The sequence below is a fragment of the Pantherophis guttatus genome, chromosome 4 (genome assembly GCF_059756535.1).
Source record: "Pantherophis guttatus breed Tessera chromosome 4, ASM5975653v1, whole genome shotgun sequence".
NCBI lineage: Eukaryota > Metazoa > Chordata > Lepidosauria > Squamata > Colubridae > Pantherophis > Pantherophis guttatus.
This window is the reverse complement of record NC_142066.1, coordinates 39,415,051-39,436,198: the sequence shown is the minus strand read 5'-3', so window position 1 is coordinate 39,436,198 and position 21,148 is coordinate 39,415,051. Positions and strand designations below refer to the sequence as shown.

The window sequence follows — 21,148 nt, the reverse complement described above, 5'->3', positions numbered from 1 at the left end:
ATACATTCTTTGGGAATCCAAGACATTCAAAATACAATTTATGGATGTTACAATTTATTGTAAGCTGCACAGAATCATTTTGGAGAGTGAGATGGGCAGCATATAAATGTGATAAACAAACAAATTCAAATCCACTGATAGCATAATAACATGATGCTATTAGAATCAGTCAGAGATTCTAATTCTTTAGAGGATCTCTAAAATATCCACTTTTAAATCATTCTTGAGTTTTCAATGGAGATAGGTAATAGGTTTGCCTTCTGTTATGGATAACTAATCCACAATCCATCAAATAAGAGAACATCTCAGATGCCTTTACAGTGGCCAAAGGATCAAAATATGCCATCAAAACCAGCTTAAGTAAAAAATATTGACACTAAAAATACCAAATCCAGTCTGGAATCAGGAAAACTCATTGCATAACAACGGGATTAAAGACATAGTATCTATTTTAAAACATGTATCTAAAATCTTCTGGTAGTTCCTTAGATTCACAAAGGATTTGTTTCCATCTCCCACTCTCAAATGCACTATTCTGTACTGGACAGAGATGAGTTTGTATATATACCACCTTCCATTGGAAAAAAATATGAAGGTAAGGCGTACTACCTTTGCCTGATTGGAAAGTGTGTGAGTCCATATTTCTGTTCTTATTTACTTCAGTGATAATTAAGTATAGTCCACGGTTGATGTTTCTCATCTGAAGAGGAGAGTCTGACTCCTTTGCCTGTTGGTGCCTGTCAGAAAAAGATATGATGGCTATTGTGATGTTATCATGAGGTTACTATCTGAATAAAGGAAACTGACCCTTGTGACTTCATGTCACCTGCCTTAGAGTGGGTAATTCTCAGTTTCAGACTGATCTTTCTTGCCTTGAGTGAAAATTGTACAATATGAGTTATAGTGTCTATCTAATTTTTTTTTTAAAAAAACCTTCTTGATTAAGATGTCAGGATGAAATAGATGACTTCTTTCCAAGTAAGTTAAACTAAGTTTATTTAAAATTTATCCTTATAGAATAGTGGAATTGGTGCATAATCATCCAGGAATTAATGTATTCTTATGTTTATGGCAAGTAAAATTTTATGGTCCAAGATATTCCTTTCCACAAAGATCAAAATGAATGACCAGTAGAATAAAATACTGATTTTTACAAATGTCTGAGAGAGATTGCAAGATACTAGAGTGTGGATGGTAAATATATGGATATATTCCTGTGATGGTGAACCTATGGAACATGTGCAAGAACTGGCATGCAGAGCCCTCTGCATTGGCCCAGCTCAGGTCCACCATACAAGCACACGCGCACACCTCCTGCCAGCCAGCTGATTTTTGGGATGCATGTGGGGTGGAGTGCATGTGGGACACACGTGTGCATGTGCAGAAGGGTTGTGTGTGCTTGTGCGGGGGGATCACATGCGCAAGGGTGGGAGGAGCATGGGGTGTGTGTCAGACCCTCCAATACCCATTTTTGGGCTCAGGAGGCTGCAGGGAAGTCTGCTAGGCCAAAGTGGGGGATGGGGGAGGTGCAGCCCCCCCCACGGCCCATTTTGAGGCCCAGGAGGCTGCAGGGAGGCTTGCTAGGCAAAAAATGGTGGCCAGGGGGTTGCAGCACGCATGCCAACAAAGAGGGTGCTTTGTGCCACCTGTGGTACACGTGCCATAGGTTAACCAACATGGGTCTAGGAGCTCATCTTGATGGTTTTCATCCCCTTCTGGCTGCTCTAGAACAAGCAGTCTATATCCAGCCTCTGTGTATGGATTTTCATCAGATAAGCACTAAGGATGAATTTATTGAGAAATATTCAAATGGATCAACAAACTATAAATCTCTAAACATCACAGAAATCTAAAGGGAAGTTGTTAATGCTAGATATCCTTTGGGATTCGCTATTAATTTGTATCAAAATGAGCAAATTAGCAGCAAATCTCCCAAGATTAATTATTTTAAATATTTATGAAAAGCATTTAAGAAACATTTCTGTCTCATAAGAGGAGACATTCAAATTTGTCCAGCCTGGAAGTTTACCAATAATTTGAAGAAATAGTACCACTAAATTCTAGAACATCTGTTACTATGCCAGTTACTTGTAACAGGTAAATTTTAATCCAACTCCAGTATTGATGTATATTTTGGGAGGAGAATGTCCTCTTTCATGATACAGTTTTGCATAAAGACATTTTAAGGCTTCCCAAATTGTGTTAAACTGTAATATGGGTTTATTATGGTTTATCATGCTTTGAGAAGACAATGATTATAGCTGGGAATCATGATTTTAGTGTGGGTCCAGCCACTGTGATTTATTCAACAACCTATTTTTAAAAAATTGTAGATTTTGGTAATGTCTTTCTCCAGCCCTAGCATCATCCCTCCAAAGAATTTTGGATACAGAGTAAGTATTTCCTCTTTTGTTCATTCTAGGCAACTAAAGGACAATTTTTGTTTTTTAGGAAATATAACCTTTTGGAAACTTGCGAAGGGATATCTCTACTTCTCTGAGTCATAGTTAGCCCTGGAATATTATAAAACTGGTTAAAGAAAAACATTTGCAGAACAAAGTGATTACTGAAGATCTAAAGGGAAACTATTTTCCTTTATGCAGGAATAGAGTCAGCAAAGAGCTTATATTTCCAAAGTTGGACTATTCCATGCAATATTGAAAATTCTTGGCTTTCACATTCTCTCATTGTAGAGGAAGCAAAGAGTAGATAGAAAGGCCATATTTACATAAACCAACTAAGATTTTTACTATCATTCTTTTTTTTTATTTTTTTAAATTTTTATTGAAAATTATTAAAAACATACAGGAAAAAAAAGTATAACAATATGGATAGAAAATAAAGACCCTTCAGTTATCTAATCAACCAGCTTGCTCATGCTTCAGCATGAACCACTGATCAGCTTTTGAGGACAGAAGTACATGACATCATGTGTTCTATTTGCCCCTGGCCTATCAGGGTGACTGACCCTACCTGTCCTTTCCTGCTACACATTGAAAAGTGTGCTTTCTAACTTACGTTGGGATACATGATGCAACTTTCCCTTTGTGGTTCATTTTATTGTGGGAAACATCTCTACTCCAACTGGCTACTGCGTACTAGGATAAGAATACTTCTCTCTTTCAGTGAATCTGTTCAGTGAATAATATAGCTATTATTTCTAACAAGTCTCTTAAGAAACAATGAAATGTGGAAGTATTTTTAATCAGATGAAATTGACTAGAATATCTATAGAGTATATATATTATGTGTAGTATACTTTGAGCATTTTGAATAATATGATTTGTGGAACAAGTTGATTAAGGATTAACCAGAGGAAAATGTTTTTATGTAACAGGGCTGTGCTTCAGTTTCATTCCTTCAAAAATTTGGATTTGGCTTACTATAACCATCAGAAATCATGGTTTCAAATATAGAAAAGAGAAATGGAGAAAACAAAATTGTGTGAAAAACTGACTAGTAATACTTGTCTTTTAGTCATATATCCCTCCCAACTAAAATTATTCTCCTAGATACAATACATGAGTGGAATACTTGTGAACATTAGTTATCCACAATTCCTGAAATAAGTATTTATTACACAGATACAGAGACATACAGAGACAGAGAAAGAAGAAGAAAGTTTTCAATATTTTATTTTTAAACATGTCTTCTTAAAAATATATTCTAGATCTGATGAGACATTTCATGAATTAAGGAAATGCTAGATAAAGAAAAGGAAAACCAGACAGCTATTCAAGAATTCATTCTTCTGGGTTTGGAGACTTTTCCGGAGCTGCAGATTCTTCTTTTCTGGTTCTTCTTGGTAATTTATTTGATGACAATAACTGGAAACCTTCTCATCTTTCTGCTAGTTGTGGCAAATCAGCATCTTCATATCCCAATGTATTTTTTCTTGGCAAATTTATCATGGCTGGATGCTTGTTATAGTTCCACCATCTTGCCCAAATTGTTGGCCAATTTGTTGTCTGGTGATAGAACTATAACTCTACATGGATGCCTAGCCCAATGTCATTTATTTGGGATTTGTGCAGCCATAGAAACCTATCTTTTATCTGCAATGTCTTATGATCGCTTTGTGGCAATTTGTAGACCTTTGCTCTACAATTCTATCATGAATACAAAATTTTGTTTCCAGCTTATAGCTGGAACATGGATAAATAGTTTGATATTCAATGGCATTTTGGTAGGTCTCATGGATCCATTTCCCTTCTGTGGCTCCAATGTCATAGACCATTATTTTTGTGATTTCCTTCCACTGGAGAAATTGTCCTGCAGTAATAGAAATTTTCTTGAACCCATTGCCTTCTTCATGACTGTTATTTTTACAATTGCCCCTTTTCTATTGACTCTCATCTCTTACATCTGCATTATTGACACCATCATCAAAATCAAATCCAACACTGGAAGGCAAAAAGCCTTTTCAACCTGCTCCTCTCATCTCATGGTAGTTTGCCTCTATTATGGCACATTAATCATTGTCTATGTGTTGCCAGACTCTCCCACTCTGAGACCTCTCAATAAAATCTTCTCCATTTTTTATACAGTGATGACACCTTTGGTGAATCCCCTGATTTACTCTTTAAGAAATAAAAAAGTTCACAAAGCCCTAAGACAACTTTTCAGCAAAGTGATCATTTTGGGCCAAAGTTATCCCAAATTATCAGTTGGTACTTAATTCATTAGGTAGTATTAATGTTGTATCGCAATAAAACATATTTAAATATTTAATTATTTAAAGGGGAAGATTCTGAATATAATCATGGTGAGAATACTTATAAATACCATGATTGAAATACATTGACTTCCACCTCTTTCTTATAATTCTTTCTTTTCACTGTATGATTCCTTTTAGCATATATTTATTATGGATACTAGGAAGTATAAAGTTGTATACAAACTTATGTTTCTTGTTTATTACTGTGTTTTTTCAAAGTGTTTTCATACAATTATATACTCTGGATGTTGTATATGTATAAAAAATATAGCTCAGTTGGATTTTGAAAAAAATCTATACAACTAGAACATGTTTATTCTTTATCATATTTCTTGTGTTTTTTCCTGTATCTCTCTCATATATATTCTGAAGATAAAAATCAGGTGTAAAATTCATATATATTTGGTTTAGAGATAATTGTGAAGTTTAATTCACAACGTCTCTGTTCCAATAATATAGGAATAGAACATTTTAATATAACTCTAAAATGTGCTCTAAAATTCCACATTCCATTGCTCAGTTTCAATTTTTCTTAATATGAAAAATATCATATTAAGTATCATAAAAATATCAAGATATCATGGTCCCTTTCCATCAATGTCCTGCTAACTCCTTTTAATCAGCTTAAATTCTCCCTGTTGATTGATCAAGAGTAGTTGTTTCTCTTTTCAGCATGTCAGAATTTTCAGAAACTAAATATTCCCTGGATGAATTGTGTTTATCATAATTTATCTCCAATTATACACACCAAACAAGGGTATTGATTGAAAAATCTTGTGTATCCAGCTTAAATTCTGTTTTGTGATGGCTGATTAGCACATACTCTCCCCCTCACTGACCATTCTTAGATACTCAAGTTAGGAACACACCTGATCACAAATTAGAAGTATATCTTTAAGGCCTACTTCTTAAATTCTCCTAATGAACACCGTAGTTATATTTCCTTTGGCTCTCCTTGTTCACTCATACCAAATTGTCTTACTCCTTGGATTCTTACTACCTTATATATTATATATTCTTCATGTTCTGCAATAGCTTCTGCTTAGCCCGTAAAAGCAATCACTGACTTGATTGGGTAATTGTCAGCAAGCATGTGAGAGATAGCAAGTGTACCTATAGCTGGAGCACTGAGAATATCCATAAGACAAAGGACAAAATCATCAGATTACTAATTGAGTAAGCCACCATTAAAGCAAATGGAAGACCATATTTGATACTAAAATTAATGAACTATTAAAAACTTGAGTAATAACTATTAAGAACCAAAAGCAATAAAGAAGTAAAAAGATATTTATTTATTTATTTATTATTTATTTCATATATTTATATGCCGCCCTTCTCCAGAAGGACTCAGGGCGGTGAACACAAGTTAAAAACATGTACAACAAAATCCCATTTTAAACCAAATTAACTAATAAATAATAAATAATAAAACCCAGAATCAGAGTCAGCCTATTTGCTTGAACAGCCAAGTCTTCAGGTCCCAACGGAAGGAGCGGAAATCAGGAGCCTTCCGGAGCTCAGTAGGCAACTCATTCCAGAGGGTGAAGCACCCACAGAGAATGCTCTATCCCTGGGCACCACCAGATGACATTGGCTCACTGTCGGAACCCTGAGGAGAGCAGCCCTATGTGAGCGAACAGGACGATGAGAGGCAGGCAGGAGAAGGTCCTGCAAATATCCTGGACCTAAGTCATGTAGGGCCTTATAGGTGAGAACCAGCACCTTGAAGCGGACCTGGAGAATCACTGGTAACCAGTGCAGCTCACGCAGGAGAGGTGTTATATGGGAGTAATGAGGGGCTCCCGTAACAACCCATGCAGCTGCATTCTGGATCAGCTGGAGTCTCCGGGTGCACCTCAGGGGCAGGTCCATGTAGAGGGAATTGCAGTAATCCAAGCGGGAAGTAACCAGGGCATGAGTGACAGTGCGAAGGTCATCTTGGTCCAGGAAAGGGCACAACTGGCGCACCAGGTGAAACTGTGCAAAGGCCCCCCTGGTCACAGCTGTCAGGTGGTCTTCTAGGGACAGCCGAGCATCCAGGAGGACACCCAAGTTGCAAGCCCTATCAACGGGGGCAAGTTTTTCCCCACCCATCAAAAGTGATGGAGTCTCTGAAACCTGAGATGCCGGCATCCACAGCCACTCAGTCTTGGAGGGGTTGAGTCTGAGTTTATTTCTACCCATCCAGGCCCACACTGCCTCCAGGCAACGGGACATCACGGAAAGGGCATCTCTGGGGTGGTCTGGGGTGGAGATGTATAACTGGGTATCATCAGCATATTGATGATATCTCACCCCAAAGCCACGAATGATCTTACCCAGCGGCTTCATATAGATGTTAAAGAGCTTGGTATTGCTTGGTAGAAAACAAATAGTGCAAGCCTCTCCAAGTGAGAGATGGAAAGATTACTAGTAATAATAAGCAATGGCAGAATTTTTTTTTAAAAAAAACCCTCTTTTCTGGAGGAGAGTGATGAGAATGAAATCTAGGGAAGGCAAATGGGGGAGTGATTGTATGAGATGCTGAGCGAGAGTGTTTAATCGCATAACTGAAGAAACTTAGGTTCCGGTTTCCTTGTCTTCGGCGACGGCGGCGCTCTTTGAAGCTCCGCCAGCCCCGCCGCCTGTAGAGCCGCTTCGAGACGAAGAAGCGGCTCGAAAACTTCTAAATCCACAGGATTGAAGAAGGAGAGATCGCAGGGCACAGGTTGAGCCCCTGTAACCCCCCAGGGAAGTTTCTGGGGAGAGAACAGGCGTGGCTCCCTCCCAACCTGCTGGAACTCCGGGCGACGTGGGACGATTCTGCTTTTGCAGAACAAGCCGGCTGCAGGAAACTTAAAGCGAAAGAACCAGTTTTAATAAACAGCGAAACTACCTGAATCCTGAAATTTGGAAACGCAAGTATTAGCACTTTGTTGACTTTTCAATCTGAGAAAATGCGAATGAGTGAAAGTGCTTTGAAAAAATATGGCGCCTAGCTTCAGAGTTAACGAGCCAGCGAGTGTGGATTGGTGAAGTTACTTTGTTTTGCTACAAAGTTTCCAAGTTGCTACTAAGCTGCCTTGCTTGTTATAAGAGAAATAACTGGGAAATTTTTTCCCTTTTTAATATTGGACTTTGCTTTATTTTAACCCTTGTTTGATTAAATCTGGGGGACTTTTTTAGAAGTCTTTGTGCAGGAGGGAAAGGAAAAGGAACTTCCCTCTTTAGAAAAACTAGATCACGAGCCAGGATGGCTTCAAAGAAGCAGGAAGGGAAGGCATTAGGGGGGGGGGATCCCCCACACACAAACATCAAACGCAACTTCCCCCTGCTCAACAGCTACAAACCCAGAAAAAAGAATTTGATGTGGGAGATTTAAAAGAATTTATTTCTAAAACTCTGGATGACAAATTTCAAAAATCTCAACAGGGGATAGATGATAAACTTCAAAAATCACATCAGGAATTTATGCAGGAAATTAATGAAGTTAAAGACATGGTGAAACAGAATCAAAATAAGGTGACCAAAAAAATATCAGAAGTGGCGTCTGGCCTGGCAGAATTTATTGGGAAAGTTGATTTTAAAGTTGAAGAATTCAAATCAGAAGTTAATGTTAAGATGAAAGACAATGATTATAAAATTGATGAAGTTGACAATAAAATGCAGAGAATTGAAGATGAGATTGTTATGATACAATTCCGAGCGATGGAATTTGCCATACGGCTTCGGGGAATTCGAGAGGAGGAGAGACAGGACTTGAGACAGGTTTGCTCTGAAGCCTTGGCTAAGATTTTACAAGCTAATCCTGATTTGGTATTTCATAAAATAGATAAAATTTACAGAGTGAACTCTTGGGTGGCCAGACAAAGACAATTGCCTAGAGATGTGGTCATATACTTTACTGAGAGAGAAATTAGAAATGTTATCCTGCAAAAATCTTTTCACACTTCTGTACAAGTGGGGGGCTCACGACTTGAAATTTTTAAAGAATTACCTCCTAAAATGCTGAAAGCTAGAAAAGAATTTGGTTTTCTTGTTAAGGAATTGAAAAATTTACAGATACCCTTCCGGTGGGACGCACCAGCTGGGATAATTTTTAGATATAAGGGAGAAGGATATCGGTTGAATACCGTGGAGAAGGCACAACACTTTTACAGTACTATTCTTAAGGAAAGAACACCATCTCCACGTACATCTACAGTTTTGGAGATTAAGGAGAGTGAAGAGAGGCAATTGAAAGAACAGTCTAAGCAGGAATTAGAAAACATGCAAGGTGCAGAAGGAGGTTTTCTGAGTGAGCCCTTGTTGGATTCTTCTCCAATTTTGGATTTGATTCAGTTGACAGAAGTTAAAGATCAACGTATAACTAGAGCCCAATCCAAGCTACTTAAACAACAGCAACAACAACAACAGGAAAGACAAGACAAGAAGGCAGTTAAGAGTACCGTACAAGAGAGTGGAGCTATGGGAGGAGCGAGATCGAAGCTCTCGGATGAACTTCAAATATTTTGCTCTGTGCTCCAGAAAGAGGCTGATGACCTTTAAGTGTCTATCTTGGAATGTCAATGGGTTGAATTCAGCACAGAAAAGGAAGAAATTATTTACATATTTGAAACAATTTAATAATGATATAATATGTTTACAAGAAACGCATATCACAACTCAAGATCAAAAATATTTGATAAACTCAAAACTAGGAGCACATTATATATCTTCAACTTCGCAGAAAAAGAATGGTGTGGTTATTTATGTAAATAAAAAATTAACAGCGAAAGTTATAGAAGCAGATCAAGATGGTAGGTTTGTAGCAATTGAACTGCTCACAGCAAATGGTCAAATTCTTTTGATTGGAATTTATGCTCCCAACCAACAACAGGATTATTTTTATAAGATGTTACATACTAAAATATTGCAATGGGACTATAGATCTATTTTAATTATGGGAGACTGGAATGGAGTAATTGATTCTAAACTAGATAAAAAGAGCTTGGCAAAGTCTAGAATTAGACTACCACAGACTTTTTTTGATATGAAAGAAGATATGGAATTAAAAGATGTTTGGAGAATACATAATCCAAATGAATTGGACTACACTTTTTTTTCGGATAGACATAGATCTTTTTCTAGGATTGATTTTATCCTGTTGTCAAATGATCTACTTGTTAAGACAAAAAGAACAAAGATTTTTCCAAGAACTCTGACTGACCATAGCCCTGTATGGATAGAAATTGAGATGGATAAGGTTGAGAGACGTTCTTGGAGATTAAATGAGAACTTGTTTAGATATGAAAAAAATACAATAGAACTTAAAAAGCATTTGAAAGAATTTTTTGAAATAAATTTGAATAAAGGTACCCCAATTGAAATTGTTTGGGATGCAAGTAAAGCTTATATGAGAGGGGTACTCATCTACATGAATTCTAAACATAGACTGTTCCGACAAAAGAAAAGATTTGAGTTGGAAATGGAAATAAAGAATAAAGAACAGTTACTTATTAAAAACCCAACAGATGAAAGAATACGAAGTGCTATAAAACTTTTGAAAGACCAATTTCAAATGCTTATGGCGGAACAAGTTGCAACAAGTTTACAATACGCGAAGCATAATACATTTTGCAACGCTAACAAACCGGGCAGATGGTTGGCTTACACATTGAGGAAAAAACAAAGTATACGGACTATTGATAGTATTGATATTGGAGGGAAAGAAATCTTTCAACAAAAACTAATTAAAGAAGCTTTTGTGGATTATTATACTAAACTATATGCCAAAGAAGAGGTGCAGAATGGACTTATAGAAAAATATTTAAAGGATAAGAGAGTTACAAAAATTACTGATCAACAAAAGGAAAGAATGAATTATCCTATAACAGAGGAGGAGATAACAGCAGCAATTAAACAGCTAAAAACAGCCAAAGCTCCTGGCACGGATGGTTTGACCGCAGTGTATTACAAAACTTTATAAGCTGAAATGGTGGGACAACTTAGAGATTTATTTTGCAATATTCAACAAGGGGGCAAAATACCCCCATCTTGGACAACTGCTTATATATCTTTGATACCAAAAGAACAAGTTGGTCCTAAAAAACCAGAGAACTACAGACCAATATCTCTTTTGAACACAGACTATAAAATTTATGCGAAGGTATTAGCCAACAGGTTGATGCCAGTAATCCAAAAGGTGATTCATGCGGACCAAGCGGGATTTATTGAGGGCAGATATATGAAGGACAATGTAAGGCAAGTAATAGACTTATTGGAATATCTTGACAAGAATAAACAGATTTCTGCAGTGCTGGTTTTTTTGGATGCAGAGAAGGCCTTTGATAGAGTGGATTGGAATTTTCTATTAAAGACTTTTAAAAAGATGGGCTTTGGGGACCAATTTATACAGGCGATCTCAGCAATTTATCAAGAGCAAAAAGCACAGATTATTATTAATGGAAGTTTGACGACAGAGTTTAAAATTGAAAAAGGAACAAGACAGGGATGTCCGTTGTCCCCACTTTTATTTATTTTAACATTGGAAGTCTTGCTAAATACAATACGGGACTCAAAAATTTTGAAAGGCATAATGATAAGGCAAGAGGATTATAGAATAAAGGCATTTGCAGATGATCTGGTGGTTACCCTATCACAACCAATGGAATCAACAATCCTGATGAACGACATTATACAAGACTATGGTAGAGTTTCAGGTTTTAGAGTGAATTCAAAAAAGACTAAAATGATAGCTAAAAACATGACACAAGATCGCAAACATGAGCTTGAAAGGAGGGCAGGTTTTGAAATTGTACCTAAGGTAAAATATCTTGGAGTTCAGGTTGCAGAATCAAACATGAAATTGTTTCAAAATAACTATGAGGTGTTGGGGCGAGAGGTTCAGAAAGACATGGAGACTTGGAAAAAGCTGCAACTGTCTTTACTTGGAAGAATAGCAGCAGTTAAGATGAACATTTTGCCAAGATTTCTGTTTTTGTTTCAAATGATTCCGGTGCTTAAAAGTGATAAACAACTGAAAGTTTGGCAAACTGGACTTAATAAGTTTGTCTGGAACGAGAAAAAGCCGAGAGTGAAATTGAAAATTATGCAAGATGTTCCAGAAAGAGGAGGCCTTAAACTTCCAAACCTACAGTTATATTATGATGCAGCAGCTTTAACTTTAACAAGTGATTGGTTTGGAAGTAAAAAGGCTGGAATATTGAATGCAGAAAGTTTTGATCTTGAATTTGGATGGCATGCTTACCTATTTTATGATGACAAAGTTGATAAAGTATTTAAAAGTCATATACTTAGAGACTCTTTGATGAGAGTTTGGAAGAAGCACCGACTCAAATGGGATTATAAAATACCGCTATGGCTGGATCTTGGTATCATCAGCATATTGATGATATCTCACCCCAAAGCCACGAATGATCTTACCCAGCGGCTTCATATAGATGTTAAAGAGCTTGGTATTGCTTGGTAGAAAACAAATAGTGCAAGCCTCTCCAAGTGAGAGATGGAAAGATTACTAGTAATAATAAGCAATGGCAGAATTTTTTAAAAAAACCCTCTTTTCTGGAGGAGAGTGATGAGAATGAAATCTAGGGAAGGCAAATGGGGGAGTGATTGTATGAGATGCTGAGCGAGAGTGTTTAATCGCATAACTGAAGAAACTTAGAGCAGCTCATGAAACTAGTTAAAAATGCAATATTGAAATAATTTTATTATTTAGATTTCTGTTCTTTCTCCTATCCTGTTATATTATCAATAGATTTAAAGAAAAGTGAAATCTCAAAGGAAAGGGAGGAATTTTAGAAAGAAGAAACCTATTGAGTAGTAATGGGCAGAGTAGAGATATTGTGGGAGATACTCAGGGGAGGATTTCAAAACCCTTGTGTATGCGCAGAAGCATCCAGGCAGTGGGCGGAGCCTCCCACTATTGCCGCTACCGGTTCTCCCAATCTGGGGCAAACCGTTAGCAACCCACCACTGGAGATACTGGAATATTTATTTTCCAATTGATATGATTCCAGAAATCCTAAGATTTTCAATATCCTATAAGTGATAGGAAATTTTTGAGTCTTTTCATGAAAGAAGATGGATGGGCCAAATTCACCATGTGGGTGACATTCTTATTTTCCAAGAAATTCCCACTAATTAAATTGTCCCCTAGAAGCTACACCTACATTTTCTATTACAGCAAAAGTGCATCTTCATCATATGGAATTTAATTTCATTGTTTGTTTGTTTATTTAACTTATATGCCATCCATCTCACTCACCTACAGGCAACTCAAGGTGTCTTACAATCAATAAAACAAAACAAAACAAAACATGAATATATTAAAGCAATAAATATTAACCCTAAAATTATTTTAAATCCTATTCAGTAAGAGATACAACAATAGATCTCTTGCACTATCTATAATAGTTTATGTGGTTGATCATTTTCTTTTTCCCTGTGAAGTGTCTTTAATTCCATATTTTTTTCTTTTTCATACCACAATAGACACAAACAATTCTAAATAATTTCTAGAAGTAACATTTTGCATGCAGTATGTGGGAAATGTTCTTACTTTGTTCCCAAATGCCAAACTGTAAAAGGTAGTCAAAAAGTTGCTTTTTCACAGTTTAGGCAGTTACTTGTTTGTGAGGTGGTATGAGATCACAATATTATTAATAATATTTGCAACCATAATGAGAGGCTTCATATGAAAAAGAAATTTAACTATTGGTATTCCTAGTTTTTACCCCACAAGATTCCATTAGAACAGTATTCTACATTCATCCAACAATTTATCTGCCTTTAAGACAAAGATTGGCAACCAGAGCTTTACAGACATCCACCAAGGTGTTTGCCACCTGATCTGAACACCAAAAATAAATACTGAAAGCAAAAATGTAATATAATTCTAGTGAACTTCAAAGCAGAATGCCAGTCTCTGTCACCATTTCCATGAATGCTTCTATGGCCTATAGAAGCAGAATACAAGGTGGATGATGACATCACAGTGCTTTATTTAGAAGTGAGATTCCTGCTGACCTCCCTTCTCCCCACCAAGAAGGCAAAGGACCAATGATATAGGAGAAAACAATCTCAGCAAATAAGGATAGTCTTGGATCTTTGCTGCTGTTAAACTTAATTTTAAATGTCTAGGAGACAACCAGTAACCTAGAGTGTCATTCTTACCTTACTAGGATCCTAGCATCCTCAAAAAGGACGAAGCTCCCAACGTGAAGCCTTCACCTGAAAAACTGGGCATACACTCAGAGATAGCCCCTGTTGCGTGATGCTATATAGCACAGTGAAATGACAGCATAGAAAATGATTTATGACATTTTGTATTAAGTCATAATCTAGTATGTAGCTTTAATAGGTGTTAGGTAGGGACCCCATATGCCTCAGAGCACCTTTAGCTTTGAATACCAAGGATTATAAAATAGAATAAGGGGCCCTGAAAGGTGTCAGATGTCTCACACAAAGTCTGTTAAATCAAAGAAAGAAAAAATGGGTGATGAAAGATTTAGGGAAGGCCCCAAATCTTCCAATGAAAATTGAACATACAGAATGTCCTTGAACTGCTAAATGGCTTGGGGAGGAAGAGGGAGAGAGACAGAGAAAGAGAGAGAGAGAAGAGAAGAAAGAGAAGAGAAAAGAAAAAAGAAGAGAAAAGAAAAGAAAAGAAAAGAAAAGAAAAGAAAAATGGAATGGAATGGATGCTTAACTGGCTTCCTATAGTTTTAATGAGGAATAGAGATAGAGAACAGAGGGAGGGAAGATGTTGAATTGAAAGGTAAATTAGAGTCCTCTAAGCTTATTAGAGATGTCATAGGATTATTTGAATTGAGGATAAAATGTTCCCAAATGTTGGGAAAAATACCAAACTGTTGTCTTCACACTAGATGCTAAATTTGGGGAGGGACTTTGGGGAGGGGTAGTGACTGTGTTGCTGCATATCTGATATTGACATCCTCTGATATTGGTGTTCAATTAAGAATTGGATTTTTATGTTTGAGGTTTAGTAGCTCAGATCTCCCCTTCTAACTCCCTATCCATGCTCTTATTATTAGTATTGTATCTTGTATATACAAAAGGTCCTTGACTTATGATCACAATTGAGACCATAATTTCCATTGTTAAGAAAAGCAGCAGTGTTAAATGAGTTGCATCCAATTTTGCAAACTTACATAACTCTAGAATTTCTTTATCTACAACAAGCACCAGATTAAAAACCATAGTTTGTTTATGAGGGTTATGAATGGTTGTGACAGGCACAAGGATGGAAAAGTTCATCTTCTTAACAGTATGTCTCAACCACTTAACATCTGGGTTAGGAGATTCTGGCTGAGGAACATGCTGGCTGAGGACTTCTGGGAGCTGAAGTCCACACATCTTAAAGATTGTAAGGTTAATCAACATTGCTCAATACAACTTTGTCCTATCCAATTGGTCCCTTTGATTAATTGGTCCAATTGGTCTCTTGATTAAGGTTCTTTCAACCTACCTCCAAAATGTGGACAGGGCCAAGTAGAGGAAACAGTCAGGACAACTCTTATCACTGCATTCATCATACCATGGTTATCCCCCCAAATGCAGAATTTTCCATAACTTTGTCAATTAAATATACAATTTTCAAATGAGTTATAGAGAATTGGAATGGGGAGAAGGTTCTCTCTTCCTTCACAATATTTGAACTTGGGGGCCTGATTAATACTAATTTGGGGAGATCTGTGCCTGAACTAATTTTTTTAGTAGAATAATTAAAAGATGGGATTGTTTGCCATAAAATGAGATGATGGCCACTATTTTGAAAGATGATTGGACAATTTCATGGAGCATTGCTCTGTCAATAGCCATTAACCTTGATGACTGTTCATTACCACTGAAATTACAGTTCCATTGCCTAGCCAATTATATATTTTTTCTTTACAGTACTCAAATGTCAAATGTGCTTAGCTTTCAATCCAATCCATCTTGACTCTGATAGCAAATTGATCCAGCAAGAATTGCAAGGGGAAGGGGAAAGACCAATCTCCATTCTTCTGCCTGTGTTAATGTTTTCTGCTTTTGGCAGGTTTTTGACATGGTTTCTAGACTTGGAAGGTGATGTGTACAGCTGATTTTGTAATACTAATCTCTTAGAATCATAGAATCATAGGGATGGAAGGGACTTTGGAGGTCTTTAGGTCCACCCTTTGTTTAAGGCTTGAGACCTTATTGTATATTGTCACAGACAAATGGATATCCAATCTTTTCTTGAAGACCTTCAGTGATGGAGCACCCACAACTCCAGAAGGTGAGCTGTTCATTGATTAATTGTTCCTACTGTCAAAATATTTCTCCTTAATTTCAGGTTGGATCTCTCTTTAATGAATTTCCATGTACTCCTTCTTGTCCTGGTGCTTTGGAGAATAAGTTGTCCCGCTCTTCTATGTGACAGCCCATTGACACCCAAGTTGGGGAAATAGAGCATGGGGCATCTCAGGGGTGGGGAAGGCCTTGGGACTGAGGGCCACACGAAATAGACTTTGTAATAGTTACAATATATATTTTATAGTACTGTTGCACTGGCTAACTAACATAGTTTTTACAAGAAAAACTTTAAAATTTAAAAAATAAATAAATTTGATTTTTCCAATGTATTGCTAACAATTTGTTTTTGAAGTCTTAAACTTCAAGAAAAGCCTTTCTTTTAGAAACAAGGACTGGCAGGAGAGCATTCGATGCATTGTAAATAACAGTTTCATTTTCAGCTGTTCTCAGGCCTCCATGAACAATGGAAATATTTCAAGCCCAACTTTGGGAAACACTAAGAATGTATCTTACCCATACCCATTCTGATGTTTTCCCTTTGCAATTTTTTTTTTACTTTTATTCAGAATATAAAGCTCTTTTATATGGCTATGCTCACATAGATTGGATGCTTTAATTCTGTAAATATCTGTTTAATTGATATAACAAGAAAAATATGTAAAGGCAGAATGTAGGGCCAAATTTGGCCATCAGAATGGCCAGGGCATGGTTTCTCCCTCTGATGAACCATTTAACAATCAACATGTTTGTTTTACATTTCATTGGGGACAGCAGGTGAAATATTCATTTAATGACCACCATGACATGTGACCAGGCTCTGTTACAGTCATATCTCAAGGACTACCTGTATAGAGCAGTGCTATTAGGATCTTGATGCTTTCTTGGCCATCAGAGAATTTCAAGGCTGTTGTAGAGCAGGAAGCAGAACTTCCATTCTGCTGGAAAGGAAGCAAAGGTTCAAGAGCAAGAACCAAGTATGCAGGGATGCTGTCCAGAATGGACGACTCTTCAAATAGGATCTCCACTAACAGCACTTGTTGATAAGAACTCTTGTTGAAGAAGAGTTCTAAAGTGCTTTTAGTGGGGATCCTACTCTTTTGACTGGAGAAATTCCAAGACAACACAGAAGCAGACCGTCAAAGCTAAATATATGGATTGAAATTGCAATTATATCAGCAGACAGTACAAATCACTTGTTATTAGCTGGGGATGTTTGTACCCCAAAACTCTCAAAATGCACCTTGAAAAAACAAATCAAATTATAAACTAATAAGACCTAAATAAGTTAGAAATTCATATGGGAAATTATGTAGTGCTGATATTTCCTTTGGGGTTAAGAGATGGATTTCATCATTTAGCAGTTCTTATTTTAACAGTTTATAGAAAGTATTTATTGTGGGGGAAAAAAGTGCTGTGGTTTTTTGAGGGAAGAACATGAAGAAACAGGTATATTCACTGCTTGAACATCTAAGAATCAGAGAATAATGTATTAGCAAGTAAGTTCTATACGGGGTGAACTTGATAATTAGTTCATTACAAAAAGGATAGGCTTATGACACAGTATGGGTTACTGTGGCATTTGAATTCAATCAGTATGGTGATTATGGATGGACAAAGTGATTCAGCACAATAAGTTAATCATTCCAGAGTGTTTTAAATGCAAATATTGTGGGGCAAAAAGCTCCTAATAAAAGCTGAGGTTGTACTTGAATGTTAACTCATTTTATCAGTTTGCTTTTTTGTCATGATATTCTATATTTTTTCTGTCTTTAATAACAATATTCCATTCATATAAAAATTGTTAATTGTTTATGCCAGGCTCTTGTGAAAAACAGAATGTCCGAACAGATCACAATAATTAAGGAAGAGGTAAGTGGAACACAGTAGTAATGCTGATAAAATAAAGCTGAGTTATTTAATTGCTAATATTTTCAGTATCAGCAATGATAATTTTTAAATAGATTACAGATAAGTTTAACTAGAACAGAAAAAAACGGACTAAGATAATGTAAAATCTATTTAAAATACCAGGTTATTGCACAATGAAACTACTAACAGGTTATTTAAAAATGTTAAAATAGTAGGTTAATAAATAAAAGATAAAATCTTACTCAAAATCAAGAAATTATAAAAGAGAGAAACTCAGAGGAAGAAAGTGAGAAGAAAAATGGTAATAATTTCCCAGCCAATGAACTGTGTGTAAAACTTCAGATGGATCCTGTTAAAATCTTTTCCTTTAAGACTTCAGTCACTATTTCCCATAGATTCATTATCTAAAACAAACCTCTCTTAATTAATTCTGAATTTTAAAAAGTTTAATAAAGTTAGACTAGAAGATTATAACGAAATCATCTTCACTGGATTATCTAATTATATCTGTTAAGTTTTTTTTCAGCTTTCTAAAAGTTTGGAACACCAAAAGTGAAAAAGTTGGTTTCTAGTGTCCCATTTTTACTATGCGCAGTCCTCAATTAATGATCACAATAGAGCCCAAAAATTCCATTACTAAGCAAGACAGTGTTAAATGAGTTTAGCTCCAGTTTACCACCAATCTTGCTCATAGTTATTAAATGAATCATTACAATTGTTAAATTAATAACATGTTTTTTAAATGAATCTGGCTTCCCCATTATTTCTCTGTGATAATTTCTTCTTCTTTTGAACTCAAATGAAACTTTTCATTAAAATCAACTGATGGTGTCATTTTATATTTTATAATTTAGAACTGAGAAATGGGGATTAAGGAGTATCTGAGACAAACAGTAGTAGAGTTTTAAGAATGCTATGTTTTGTAACCATGCAACACAAAACTCCTTTTAAAAAATGTTTGCATTGTAGAAATGCTAAATTTTTTAGTACCAACTAACTTTTAGCCCATTTTTTCTATTCCATTACCCCCTAATTCTGGATTTTTCCAGCCCTTTCAGGAAAAGGTGAGTGAACACTGGGGCAGAAACTATTTTTTAATGTCAATCTTGCTATAATAATATTCATTAGCAACAAACCCGGTAGGCAAGTACAGAATCCTGGATCAGATATTTGACCCAAATTAGAATTTAGGTTACTTTTTCAAAGCATGTTGGGATTGGGGGAAAATGACTTATCCAGTGTAGTATTTGGATGCATGATTTTCTCATTGTGTTCCAGGCTTCACAGGATATTTCCTAGAATGAAGAAATGTTGAACGCAGAGAAAACAAACCTGACTGGCATCACAGAATTTATCCTCTTGGGGTTGGGGAACCCCTCTGAGTTGCAACCTCTTCTTTTCTTGCTTTTCCTGATAATTTATCTTGTGACAATAAGTGGGAACCTCCTTATTATTGTGCTGGTTGTAGCTGACCAACATCTTCACATCCCCATGTACTTCTTCCTGGGGAATTTGTCCTGCCTGGAAACCTTCTACTCCTCAACTATCTTGCCAAAAATGTTGAGCAGTTTTTTAACTGGGGACAGAATTATTACCATGGGTGGATGCCTAGCCCAATATTATTTCTTTGGTTCTTTTGCAGCTACTGAAACTTATCTCCTTGCAGCAATGTCTTATGACCGTTATTTGGCAATATGTAAACCTTTGCTCTATGCTTCTATTATGAGTAGGAAATTATGTTTCCAGCTTATCATTGGGGCATGGATGAATGGGTTGCTAGTTAATGGCATCATGATGTTTCTGATTGGTGACTTATTTTTCTGTGCCCCCAATATCATTGATCATTATTTTTGTGACCTGATTCCTCTAGAAAAGCTCTCCTGTACTGAAACAAGCCGAATTGAACTAGCTACTTTTCTTTTGGCCTTTATTTTGACTGCCACTCCATTTGTTCTAACACTCACTTCTTATTTTTCCATTATTACCACCATCATAAAAATCAAATCCAGTACTGGGAGGCAAAAAGCTTTTTCAAGCTGTTCATCTCATCTCACAGTAGTTTGTCTTTTTTATGGCACCATTATGATTGTCTACATGTTGCCAGACACACCCACCCTGAGACATCTCAATAAAATCTTCTCCATCTTTTATACAATTCTGACTCCTTTGGCTAATCCTATCATTTACACACTACGGAATAAAGAAGTTCACAAAGCCTTTAGTCGTGTTCAGAATAAATTGACATATTTTTGGAAGTTATAACTAATAGGATCCTTTTTTCTTTAAAGAACATCTTGAGTGGAGTTGATAAATGTAGAAATGCTGTAAGAGTCACCAAAGAAAGTTTTTATAACTAAAATTAATTTTGCTATTTTTTTATAGCCATCCACACCATGTAAATTTCTTTCTATTCACCCTACAGCTTGTGAAATTTCACAGCCTATCAGTTTCTACAATTTTTTCTGTCTCCCATCTTTTTATATGGATTTTAAAACATTTGCTAATGTATGTGTACAATCTGAATAGTTTTGTGACTATACTCCAATAGTTTATGTTTAATTCCCATTTATCATGTTTTAGAAAAGTTCGTGTTATTTTTTTCTTATTGTAGGCTTTTAAAAAAGTTTTTAAAATTTAGATATAATTTACATTATAAATAATCATCATAGAACCGTGTTATGAAATAATTATCTTTTAAATAATTATTTTCTATTGTTAATGGATATGTTCTGCTATTTTGTCTTATAACACAGCTTTGATTGGCTTGTTTACTTCTATTTGTTCTGGTTGCTGGTTTACTTTTTCCTAGAAATATTGGAAATAAAGTGAATAAACCGTAATGAATTGTCCAAAAAAACAAAAAACAAAACCACAATATATCTAAGGCTGTTTGCATTAACATTAATAGGACAAATGAGAAATTATTGCCTTTGATAATCTTGGAAGATTTTGATATTGTCTAAATCATGACAAAGTAATAATATGGGGCTTCTGAGTTATTGTAAGGCAGCATGATTTGTAAAATCGAATGTTATTCATGATAAGAAATGTGCATTAACCTAGAAGCATATTTCTAGCATTCTTACCTAGAAGATTAGAGTTGTGTGTCATCACTGTATGTTTTGAAAACAAGAAGGAATTTGTTGGATATAGTTGCTTGGGATTGACTTGAAGGTGGAATCTGACTGGTCTCAAGACTCATATTCTATAAAGTATGTTTCCCAAGCTTGGCAAATCCTACTTGTGTGGAGAATTCTGGGAGTTAAAGTCCACAAAGCT

General features: G+C 36.0%; 2 protein-coding genes and 1 long non-coding RNA gene across 5 annotated transcripts in view; 2 read left to right on the top strand and 1 right to left on the bottom strand.

Moving 5' to 3' along the window:
* The window catches only part of LOC148114043 (uncharacterized), an 82,944-nt gene extending 68,989 nt beyond the window's left edge, over positions 1 to 13,955 (bottom strand). Inside the window, exons 1-2 of one of the 2 annotated variants that reach the window (XR_015733733.1) lie at positions 13,877 to 13,955; positions 610 to 737 (exon numbers count right to left, since the gene is read on the bottom strand). This is a non-coding gene — a long non-coding RNA (uncharacterized LOC148114043). The remainder of the gene's footprint in view (positions 1 to 609; positions 738 to 13,876) is intronic. The other variant, XR_015733732.1, reaches the window with a different exon arrangement.
* On the top strand, positions 3,625 to 4,678 carry LOC117668947 (olfactory receptor 5G3-like). The gene has a single exon (XM_034422997.2). It carries the CDS (start codon positions 3,701 to 3,703, stop codon positions 4,676 to 4,678), a length of 978 nt encoding a protein of 325 aa, XP_034278888.1. The 5' UTR covers positions 3,625 to 3,700.
* Positions 7,238 to 20,738, top strand: LOC117669032 (olfactory receptor 11A1-like). 2 transcript variants are annotated; one of them, XM_060693644.2, is made up of 4 exons: positions 7,238 to 14,480; positions 15,921 to 15,983; positions 17,819 to 17,869; positions 19,148 to 20,738. In XM_060693644.2, exon 4 carries the CDS (start codon positions 19,178 to 19,180, stop codon positions 20,129 to 20,131), a length of 954 nt encoding a protein of 317 aa, XP_060549627.2. In that variant the 5' UTR covers positions 7,238 to 14,480; positions 15,921 to 15,983; positions 17,819 to 17,869; positions 19,148 to 19,177; the 3' UTR covers positions 20,132 to 20,738. The 2 variants fall into 2 exon arrangements, with proteins under 2 accessions (XP_060549627.2, XP_034279015.2); XM_034423124.3 differs by lacking the exon at positions 15,921 to 15,983.
* Positions 20,739 to 21,148: the final 410 nt, after the last annotated feature.